Below are 11,777 nucleotides of genomic sequence, written 5' to 3' on the forward strand. Positions count from 1 at the left end.
TGTGTTCTATATTTATATATTTCCATATTTACTTTTGGGAAACTTTTTGGTCTCATTTATACCTAAAAATTGTCTTTGTTTCCTTAGAAGAGGTAATGATGCAATAAATAGTTTTAAAGTGTTTTTGTGGATATTTTGTTGACTCCATTTACATATGGGGGATTTTGACCAGTTCACAGTGGTTTGATTTCAGATTGATCATATATTCCTCTCCCCTCTTGCCCCCCCTCACCCCCACCACACACACTATTCTATGGCGTTCAAAAATTCCTGATGACACCTCTGTTCCTTTGAAACTAGTGGGCGTGGTTTCGTCATAGAGCGAAGCAGTAGGACTGGAACTACTTTTACTTACAGGGAGCACTGTGCCAAGGGAGTGTTACCAGTGTCGGTTATATTATTCAAAATTTTCTTCCCGTGAGTCTAACACTTTGAAAGGTAAGCCTAAATTTAAACTAGCCCGTACTTATGCGGAAGTTGACGTGGTATACCAGCTAACCTAGGTAGTTGTCAGTTGTTAGCTTTTATTAGCCCTGTGAGCCTACTAGCAGTCTTATTTTTAAAGTGCTCTTTAGCTTTTCTGCTCCACAGCCACTGCACGGCATTAATGGTTGTGGCACATTTTCCAAGACACTGTTCAGCAGAGAAGCATCATACGTTGTACATAAGTGAATTCAGTGGCTACGTTAGTCATAACGGGATAGTGTAACATTAGCTCCTACCTATTAGACCGCTAATAGATAGGACAGTTAAACGTAGTGTCGATGCAAAAAAATTCCCCCGAAAACAAAACCCAAAACAAAACCGTCTGTGTGTTAGAACAATATCACTGCATAGTAGCACGAATGGTTTCATTTAGAGTGAGGTTGGGAGGGCTAACTGTAGCGTCACAAATGTATACCTACGTAAACAAGCGCAAAAATGTCAGTATTTCAGGACGATCTTCACTAAACATTACCACAGCCACTTACAGTTAAATCAGGGCTTATAGTACTATGTAGTGCAATGTGCTGCTTTTTTTTTTTGTTTTAACACCTCTATGTTGTTGTCTTCCCAGCTTATTAACAGTCAGACATGGCTGCCCAGTGTGTAACCAAGGTGGAGCTGACTGTGTCCTGTGAGAACCTCTTGGACAAAGACGTCGGCTCAAAGTCAGACCCCCTGTGTGTCCTGTTAATGAACAGCTCTGATTCTCAGTGGTATGAGGTCAGTCTGTTTAGCAGGTCTAAATGATTTGAGTGTCAAACCCACCATCATGAACCTGTATTCCATACTAACGTACTTTGAAAGGAACAGATGGATTCCTAAGAGTCTCTCCCTACACTGGAAAGTTGATAAGAGAGGATATCGGAAAGCCTGCATGTTCTCTAGGTGCAATCAGCTATATCACTCTAGTAGGAGAAAAGCTACAGGGCAGTGTTAATTGTTAACAGTGTTAAAAGCCCCCTGAGGGGATAGTTTCCATTTCCTGTTTCCTCACTGTGTGTGTCTCAATACAAACTACTGCTTTGTTAAAAGTTCACAGCACTAATTTTTCTCTAACTAACTGATGCAATCTTTTCAAACAGGTGGGTCGCACAGAGAAAGTCCAGAATTGTCTCAGCCCAAAGTTTGCCAAGAAGTTTGTCGTTGACTACTACTTTGAAATAGTGCAAAAGCTGAAGTTTGGGGTTTATGACATTGACAACAAGACAATTGACCTGACTGACGATGACTTCCTGGGTGAACTAGAATGCACCCTGGGCCAAGTAAGGTTTCCTTCTCTTTTCCTCTTTCTGTAAGGCTGAAGGTTTTCAGCATTCAGCATTTCAGAATTCACTTCTGTTAGATGAAGTAAACAAGATTTTGCAGGTGCAAAACTGGTAGGACTTTGCTGTAAGAAGACACTACAGTGTTACCATGTTGCAGATGAAGCATTAACATCCCTGATAAGCAGTTGCTGGTTTGACTCTTATCAGTGTAATGTGATCTCATGTGTTCATTATGCCTGATTTGTCATTTGCTTTATGGTCTGCAACCTGCTGTGTAGTACTCATTTATTCTCTGGTCTTCATTCTGAGCCTATTCATTCAAATTCTTTTGCTGTGGCTAATTGTCTTTGTCAAAGTGCTTTTTTTGTGTGTGCTTTCTTTTAGGTTGTATCTAGTAAGAAACTGACCAGACCACTTGTGTTGAAGAACAAATCGCCAGCAGGGAAAGGGACCATCACAGTGAGTGATGCAGAAAGCTGCAGATAAACAGTTGGATGGTGTTGTTTTACTTTTGGCTCAGTCATTTATCTTTAATTGTGTTGTAGATCAATGCAGAGGAAATAAAAGACAATAGGGTGGTGAATTTTGAAGTGGCAGCAAGAAAACTAGACAACAAGGTATGGCTGATACAGCTTCAAACTTTAAATTTGTTCTTTCATTTTTAGGTACTTTTGTTATTGATCTCATTCCCTTTATTCATTTTCATACACAGGATTTGTTTGGAAAGTCCGACCCCTACCTGGAGTTCTACAAGCAGACAGAAACGGGCTGGCAGCTGGCTCACAGAACAGAGGTAAACAAAGCTTTTATACTGCTCCTGCTTATCTAAAAGCAACCAAATAACACAACTAAAAGTTGTAACTAGATACACAGATGAGGACAAAATGATCAAAATTCTACCAAGTGCTTTTTTTTAACAGTCCACTTCTAAATATATTAGTTTTCAAATTATTTCTAACAGAATTACTCCAGAAATATGACCAGGGTCAATATTACTAGCACCCTGATAAACTGACCTTTTTATTGAGCTGTAGCACAGACCAGTGCTGTGCAATGATGTGATTTAACTAATTAATGATCAGAGCTTGTAAAATGAAGAGGGGAAGACTATCTTTAAATTTACACATAGTATAAAAACATCAGGAGAAGTTTGAGCTGTGACTGGAGAAAGCGTCATGCCGAAAATGAAAGCAATCAGTTTAGACTTGAGAAAAGAATTGTTGATGCTCATAGAGGAGGAGATGGATGTACAAAGTTATCACAGCATTTCCGAGTGTCAAGAGTGAGAAGTATCAATTCATTATCATTATGATTGGAGAAAGAATGGAGAGGCGTAAAACCCAAAGATTATCATCTCCACAGTGAAACACGGTGGTGGGAATATTATGCTGGAAGATGCTTCAGTGTGTCTGAAATCATGAAGAAGGAAGGATGTGGGAAGTAAAAGCAGTGACCCATCAATTATGGCTCTCATGGCGAAGAACTATCTGCAGAAGACCAAAGTGGACAAATAATTTTCTCCTCATCTCTAACTTTTCTCTGATAAAGGAACAGTGATTTTTCTCTTCACCCTCAATATTCAGGGTGAAAAGAGGAACTTCTGATGGTGTAACTGTTAAACACAGCTTTTGCATAATATGCCACGTGAAGCCAGGCTCTAATTGTTGTCCAATGTCAGAGTCATAGTGTTAGAGTAAATGCCATTATTTTCTGCCTATAATGGCATTTAGGCAGAGATGAGAGATGAAACATGCTTTTAGCAAACCACTCACGAAAAAAAGTGTTTGGCCATAGAGAGCTGTTTATTTCTTTTTCATCTGATTTGTGGATGCAATTAAATTAAAGAAGTCTGTGGTTGGGATTCATAAATCAGCTAAGTGATTTGTTGTAGTCATTTCATCCATCTTAATCTTGTGCTTTAAAATATAAACTGTATATAGAAGATGGATCCTTTGATTCAGGACTCTGTGTTTTGAAGCCTGAGGTTGTTTTTTGGAGCCAGAAGTGACTATACTTAAGCAAGAGGGTGAAATTATTAGCTAATACTAGCTTAGTTAGCAAGCTGCACAGACGCACATAGCTGCTAATTACTGGTGAATTACATACACTTCTCTCTTGACAGTGTGGACCTCACAACAGGATGTATTATTTATCTGATAATACAATTACAATGTTCCATAAGGCACTAACAGCAGAACACTCCAGTTTAGTGACTGGATTTAGTGGAGGTGAGGCGTAGCAGATGGCTTTAGGCTGTCTGTCCTTATCTACCTGTCAAAGAGGCCACACCCTAACTTTAAGCCTTAACCAAACCAAAACAGGTGAGTGATTATAAAAGCTAGAGAGCCTGATACAAACATTTTTTTTTTTTTTTGTACCAGTAAACCTTTTAATTTAAATTTTCAAGTTTGGCATTTTGAGAAGGGGGTTGACTCTGTTTTGGAGTCAGGCTCCAGACTCTGTATTGTTGTTGTTCAGTGAGTCACGGCATTTGCTTAAGCCTGTGCTTTGTTTCTCAAATGCTGAAAACCGGTTTTGATTTAAATGTGAGGGTGTATTTATAGATTTTTCTAGGAAGGACTGGGCTCTTGTTTGAGACCAAATAAGCTCCAGAAAGGGAGAATTATTTTTCCTCCTCCATGTGGTGCTCCCCAGCACCTGATCAAGAACTCACTGTATCTCTGATATTAAAATTTCCTTTGTTGGATAACAAACTGTAGCTGTAGTTTGTGCGTTGTTATTAGGGTGTCAGCCTACCAGTTGGTGACACAGCATCAACAAACCACAGATGAGATAAAAGGAGCATATTTGACATTTTCTCCAGTGATATGTTGAATAAACCAGACTGACTGGACTTGTAGTAGTCTGCAGTATCTGATTGTGATGAACTGTTTTTCTCAGGTGGTGAAGAACAACTTGAATCCAACATGGAGGCCGTTTCGAATCCCTCTGCAGTCTCTCTGTGGAGGAGACATGGAGAAGCCAATAAAAGTAAGCACTGAAGATGTAAAATGATTTCAATCTTCCACTGGGCACCTACAATCACTCTGATTTTTCTTGTTGAGTTCAAGTTCACTGTTTTACTTTAGAGCTGTTGGAAGAAGTGGTTCTTCAAAACATACAAAGTAATTAGCGTGTTACAAATTAGCTTGATGATATTTTTTTTTTAACCTCTGAAGCAAACATGTCAGGAAGGAAGCACTTTCCCACCATAGAGGACAAGTGAGTTATTTGTGAATCAAAGTATTTGTATTTTTACATCTCTCCATCGTTTCCTGTGTGATGTGTGCGTGAAAGGAGCAGATTGGCAGCGAGGCGGTGTCCCTGCAAGCTCATTTTTGATCAAGTTTACCTCTTGTAAAAAGCAACACATAGAAGTCCAGTCATTTTGCTGTCCACCTCTCTTCAAGAACACGTGGAGTACAGCGTTTTCATTTGAATGTTACCTTTGCATGTTGTTTGTTTCTTCTGTTTTGTTTTTCTGCAGAGAGGAACTTCACCAAACCTTTTCTCATTTGTCTCTAATGGCATCCAGCACTGCAGATAGTTTTAGTTTTTATTTGGAGGCCTCCTAGTTACTGAGAATAATCCCATTTCCATAGAGAAAGCATTCTTAGCAAAGTCTGGTTATTTATTACTTCTACTGTGGGTGAACTGACCCTTAATGGAAGATTTTCCCTTCCAGTTTAACTCGATTATGACCAAATGTTTTTGCCCATTTATAGGTTGAGTGTTACGACTACGACAATGACGGATCACATGATCTTATTGGAGTCTTTGAGACGACAATGAAACGCCTCCAAGAAGCCTCACACACTTCTCCGGTATGAGAGCACTGCAATATGTGGGCAGCTCAAACATTTCTACACCGTGTTTGAGTTGATGGCTAAAACAGATTGTGGCCTTTACTGTGGTTTTATTCTTGCAGGCAGAGTTTGAATGTATCAACAGTAAAAAGAAACAGAAGAAGAAAGGCTACAAGAACTCTGGTGTTGTGAGCGTAAAGCTTTGCCAGGTGTGGTACTGTTTTTTTGGAATGTTCTTACCTTGTAATTTATTTATTTATTTTTTTTAATGGACTTGATGACCAATATATTTGTTCTAGGTGGTGAAGGAGTATACCTTCTTGGATTATATTATGGGAGGCTGTCAGATTAACTTCACTGTGAGTCTCGTCTTCTGTTTCTTTCCCGTTTTTATTCATTCATCTTTGCAGTAAGGTTTTCTATAGCTTCACCTGCATGTTTGCCAATAGGTGGCCGTTGACTTCACAGGTTCCAACGGGGATCCCCGGTCACCCCAGTCTCTGCATTACATTAGTCCTCAGGGTGTTAACGAGTACCTCACTGCAATCTGGTCAGTGGGTAATGTCATCCAGGACTATGACAGGTAGGAATATATTTCACATACCTGGTATTATTAGTGTGAACTATGAGATATTTAAAGCTACTTAAGTAGAGTTGTATGATAGGGACTCATTTAACTTGGCTGATAACTGTATCAACTTTATTGGCAGTGCAATCTATGGCTCATAATTCAAATAAGCTTTTGGTTTATCTTTCATGTGTAGCGATAAGATGTTTCCTGCATTTGGCTTTGGAGCCCAGATTCCACCCACATGGCAGGTAAAGTTTCTGTTTATATAAAACAAGAAATTTTCACACCACATAAGACAGTTTTTTGTTTGTTACCACACTGTAGGTTGTGCTTTGACATTGTCAGATTACACTGTGAACCTGTGATGTTTGCTCTAATTTGCTGATTTGTCTCTGTTAAATTCTATTGTGTTACAGGTTTCCCATGAGTTTCCGCTCAATTTCAACCCATCAAATCCATTTTGTGCAGGTGTGTTTACAGATAAACGCACTGGAGCTGATGCTTTATTACTTACTATACACATGCACCCTAGTACACTGTAGTTCTCAGTTTGCAGTGTGTTTGATCTCTGGTGTCTGTATTGGTGTGTAGGTGTTGAAGGTGTTGTTGAAGCCTACAGAAGCTGCCTGCCGCAAGTCAAACTGTACGGTCCCACCAATTTCTCCCCGATTATCAACCACGTGGCCTGCTTTGCAAAGCAAGCCCTCCAGCAGACCACTGCAGCTGTGAGTATTTCATCTCTTCAGCTCACTCACTGTAGGCAAGGGCTGTCAGTTTCATATTTGAAATTTAATTTAATGCTTTAACATGCGGACCATCTACAATGGACAAGAGATGGATGGATGCTTAACATACAACCCCACCCAGTGGATGAACTGAGGGACTGCACCAAGGGCTGGTATAAGATAAATAAGGGTTCTTCTATGCTGTGAATAATGCAAAGCTACTCTGGCAAAGTCCAAGAATAACATTATGGAGTAGAAGGATTTGAGCCTAGTAGGTTACCTTTTACTATACAACCCTGTGAGCATTTGCAATATCCCACATGGGATATGGGCCTGCACTGAAGAGTAAGAGATATTAGTAATGTCATTGAGTAGTGCAGTCTACAAATTCATATGTTTAGTCATCGGTTCTAGTAAGATCATAGTGTGTTAAAGTCTTAGCACTCAACTTGAAAACCATGCAGGCAAACTCAAAAATGCCTCGAGTCTACATGTTGGTTTTTTTTTTTTTTTTTTTTTTTTTAAACATTCCAAATAAAAAAATAAAAAAACAAAAACTGCAGGTGTTTGCAATATCTCTTGGAATTTGTAAGCCATTATTGGGTACAGTATTTGGGAAAATAATTAATCTTACATCATGGCCACAAACGCTGTCCTGTTAATAAGGAAAAAAATGCTTCTTGGAAGTGGGTTATGAATTCAATACCTCATTTATTCTCTCAGTAAACATTTGGTTTGGGCAGTCCTGTCAGTATAATGGTTGTATAATCTTCACATTGGATCATCTGCTTCAAAGCTACAGGATAACAGGGGATAGTGCTTTCCGATGCCTGAGGGGCACTAAGCAGTAAAACTGAGCAAATATCAGAGTTTTGATGAGGATTCAAAAGCTTCTTGCTTACACATTGCTGTAATAATTGTTTTTGTTATTTTTGTCTTCTTGTAGCAATATTTTGTTCTGCTGATCATCACTGATGGTGTGATCACGGACATGGACGAGACGCGCAACGCTATCGTCAACGCCTCTCGCCTGCCCATGTCTATCATCATCGTTGGGGTCGGAGGGGCGGACTTCAGTGCCATGGAGTTCCTGGATGGAGACGATGGTCGTCTGCGCTCTCTCACTGGCGAGGCTGCCATGAGAGACATTGTCCAGTTTGTACCATTCAGGCAGTTTCAAAATGTAAGTGAAGTAAAAACATAAAAAGTTTCTGTTGCTTTTATTATATATCAATATGTACCAGGTTTCTGGATGGTGTTAGCTTTGGGTGTCCCCCCTGATTTTCTGTCCACATTGCATGTACTTTTTTTTTTTTTCTAAGCTGACATTAAAATTACAAACTAAACGGAGCAGAGTGCTTCTCGAGCCAATACCAGTTAATCATATATATGTCCAAAGTGAGGGATTGCCTGCGCCTCAGCCTAAAAATCATCTAAGCTGTTTTCACACATGAACTCTGGACGATGTTGCGGGAAACCTGTTAGGACAACCAGAGAATGTCCCTTCTCACATTTTCCACATCCCAAGAACAATGCCCATGTGGGTCCACAGTGGGAAAGTGTGGGTGAACTGTGGGGTTGTGTAGGTGGGGCAAACCCACACTTACACCATGTAAGTCCCAAGTTGGGACCATCTCTCCTGGCTGGGCCCATCTCTGCTTTGTGTAGTCCACACTACTGGCTGCCTCACTGGAACCTTACATTTCATGCCAGTGAAATATGCTGTTTGGTGTAGGAGAGGTGGTTGCATGGGCTCTTCCCACATGAATGCATTGTTACTAGAGAGCCGGGAGGCTGACGGCCGTTTAATGTCCAGTCTGACTGAGACTGACACTTGCATTACCAAAACCAGCTCACTGTGTAATGTCTGGAAACATGCAGAGCTACAGTGCATGTGTGAAAACAGCTTTAGCTTATCTGTTTGCTTTGTTTTATCCATTTCTTTTCAGGCGCCCAGCCAGGCTCTTGCCCAAAGTGTATTGGCCGAGTTACCTCAGCAAGTGACCTCCTTCTTCAGTTCATTGAAACTGAAGCCTCCCCAAGATCCTAGTCCTTCATAGGGGTACCTCAGAAATCTTAAGTCATAAACCGTGCTTTCATCTAACTTCTCCTTCACCTGCATGAAAAACTGCAGCAATGAATCACTGCATGCGATTCATCATCAGTCTGGTACAACAAAGTCTGTTGTACTGTCTGACTGAGGATCCATGGCTCTGGTTAAAGGCACTGGTGGCACTCTGACTTATATTAAAGGAAAATTCCTCTATTTACATAACGCTGTTAAAGCGGCACTTTGTTGTTAAAGTGATAAGCAGTTGAACACATCTTTGATCGGTCCAGGAGTGTTTTAACAGGTTTTGGTTAATCTTAGCTGACCACCGGCCTCAAAAGTATAATCATCTCTGCTGGAGTTTGACAGAATTACAGCCTCAGAAAGTGTCAAGATAACATCTGAAATGCAATGTTTATTAAAATATGTGGAATTTTCCTTTAAGCTCTCTTTATCTCCATGACTCTCTCCTTGCTGTGTTCAATAATCGCACAAGGAATCAATTAAAAACATGTAGAATTATTTTCCTCTTCACTGTTTTTGACTTAGCTCTTTTTGCTCTTCAGGCCCCGAAGGAAGCGCTGGCAAAGACTGTGCTAGCTGAAGTACCGGGTCAGCTGGTGGATTTTTTTAATACCATGAAACTGAGTCCACCCAACTCCCACCCTGCAGCCAACCCTGCAGGCACTGTGTAGCAGACTCACCTCATCTCCAACAGCTATAGATCACCTCACAGCTTCATCACATTATGGAATCACCACACTGAGATTAAAGAAAACACACACCCTACACAATCACTCTCCTAGGTTGAATAATCTGTTATTGCTTTTAGATGCTAAAACAGGCTTGGTGCTTATGACAGTGAATTCTAAAGCAACTGCAAGATAACCAACACTAAGATTTAAGGCTTTAGTGTTAATGTAATATTTACTGAATAACAGGATATTCAGATTTACAAGATAAAACACTGCAAAGCAGTGAGATAGATTTTTTTTTTTTTTTTAAATGTGTTGGCTCCAGAACCAAATTATAATAATTAGGCAAAATGTAGAATGGGGAGTTCTGGGCTTCTCTGCTTAGGCTGCTGCCCCCACGACCCGGCCCCAGATAAGCAGAAAAAAATGGATGGATGGAGGTAAAATGTAGAATAATAAAGATTAACTTTTGATAGCATCATACCACATGTTTATTCTTGTTGTTTTTGGCACGTGGAGCTTCTTCTAAAAGCTGTGGCATTATTGCACATATATAACAAAACATTATATTAATCTGTTTAGTTAGAATGAAATGCCAAAATGTATTGTTCTGAAATGATGTTGTGATAACTGGAATGTATAATGCCAGTTTCTAGTTTTGTGTCAGCTACATTTAGGATACTTTATCTCTTGGATGAAGATTAGCAAAGGTACCACGGGATCATTTCCTCAACTGGACCAACAACTAAGAGGAACATAAATCAGTATTAATCATGCTGGCACAGTAGAAGCCAAACTCAGGACCGATCTTTTCAGTCATATATAGAGTCTGATTACAGTAGTTTTTAAGATCGATGACGATATTTGGTGAGTTTAATAATCTGATACTTTGATATATAGGCAGACTTTTTTGTCTTTTCTTCTCTTACCTTGTTTACTCTGCTGGCCTTTGCTTGCTTTGTTTCATTCCAAACATATGTGCTGCCAACAGGGAAGCTGCATGTTTCAAGGGCATATCTACCGTAACTTCTTTACCTGATACTGAGGGATTGGCAAATGGCAAACATTGTTCGGGTGATAAATGGGTCAGGTCCTAGTCATGTACATGTGTTTTTTTTTTTTGTTTGTTTGTTTTTACCTTTTTGTTTTTATATGGTTTTACAATGAAAGAAATGTATCACGTTTCATCTGCTTTGTGGTCTAAAAGAAGTGGGAACTGTGCCTTCATCGTGCATTAAGCATGCAAATAAAGCCTATTTTATTCAAACAAATTGAATCAGAACATCATTTAACCCTTGCAAAGAACGAGAAACTGTTTATTTCTCATGCAAACAGTAAAGTTGAAGGCATTTCTGTTGCTACCAATGTTAGTGTTATGTTAATTCCACAGCTTAGTTTAGGATGTTGATCCACTCTGCTGGTCTTATAAAGTGTAAGGATTTGTGGATACAGTCATATACAGTATTTAAAAGACAGATGAGGCTTTCAACTCTACAAAGTAAAGCCAGTGTGGAAGTGCCCTGAAAATGCATTCTTTCTAATGGCCACCAGGGGGTGAAGGAATTGGGTACAGTATACATGTTTATACTGAAGAAATATGTTTATAAATGCATGGGTGTGTGCGTGTGCACATATGTATGTATATTTGTGAATGTATTCATGTATATACATATGAATGTAGATGTGCAGATTTGTCCATGTTTCTGTTTCTTTGCAGCTGAACATGTATATCAGGATTAAGTTTATTACTATCAATTTTCCATTGATTGCACCCCAGTACCCAGCTGTCTATCCCCCATCTATTCTGTACTTTACAGCTTTACAGTCTGTTGGGTCTGTTCCCACAAACCCCGCTAATTCTAGAGACTTATTCATCATGAATGAAAACAAGACAGTCAGCGATCGATCGATTACTTGCGCAAGGGAGGCCTCGTCTATGTCCAGCATGGAAGTGACCCCGATGAGGGCCTCCTCTCGCTGGCTTTTATTGACAAACTTCAAACAATAGTTTACAAAACACCTCCCCTCGCAACCCCCTTTGGTTACAAAGACAAGGCACTGTATGTATATGCATGCAGGTGTGTGTGTGTGTGTGTGTCCTCCTGCTGACCAAAGGGTCGTAAACGCAGGAAGCTTACATCAAAGGAAGTAGATCTTCCAGATAGGATGTATCTGCTAT

At 39.8% G+C, this 11,777-nt stretch overlaps 1 protein-coding gene across 2 annotated transcripts; it reads left to right on the forward strand.

The window, feature by feature from the left end:
- Positions 1-290: 290 nt before the first annotated feature.
- On the forward strand, positions 291-10,869 carry LOC100701839 (copine-3). Of its 2 annotated transcripts, XM_005471680.3 has the most exons (17): positions 291-438; positions 1,058-1,206; positions 1,569-1,748; positions 2,136-2,210; positions 2,297-2,368; positions 2,464-2,544; positions 4,653-4,742; positions 5,477-5,575; positions 5,680-5,766; positions 5,857-5,916; positions 6,007-6,140; positions 6,322-6,376; positions 6,545-6,596; positions 6,720-6,853; positions 7,800-8,036; positions 8,803-8,915; positions 9,470-9,608. In XM_005471680.3, exons 2-16 carry the CDS (start codon positions 1,075-1,077, stop codon positions 8,911-8,913), a joined length of 1,599 nt encoding a protein of 532 aa, XP_005471737.1. In that variant the 5' UTR covers positions 291-438; positions 1,058-1,074; the 3' UTR covers positions 8,914-8,915; positions 9,470-9,608. The 2 variants fall into 2 exon arrangements, with proteins under 2 accessions (XP_005471737.1, XP_003450261.1); XM_003450213.4 differs by lacking the exon at positions 8,803-8,915 and having other exon boundaries at positions 9,470-10,869.
- The last annotated feature ends 908 nt before the right edge of the window (positions 10,870-11,777 follow it).

The sequence above is a fragment of the Oreochromis niloticus genome, linkage group LG9 (assembly GCF_001858045.2).
Source record: "Oreochromis niloticus isolate F11D_XX linkage group LG9, O_niloticus_UMD_NMBU, whole genome shotgun sequence".
NCBI lineage: Eukaryota > Metazoa > Chordata > Actinopteri > Cichliformes > Cichlidae > Oreochromis > Oreochromis niloticus.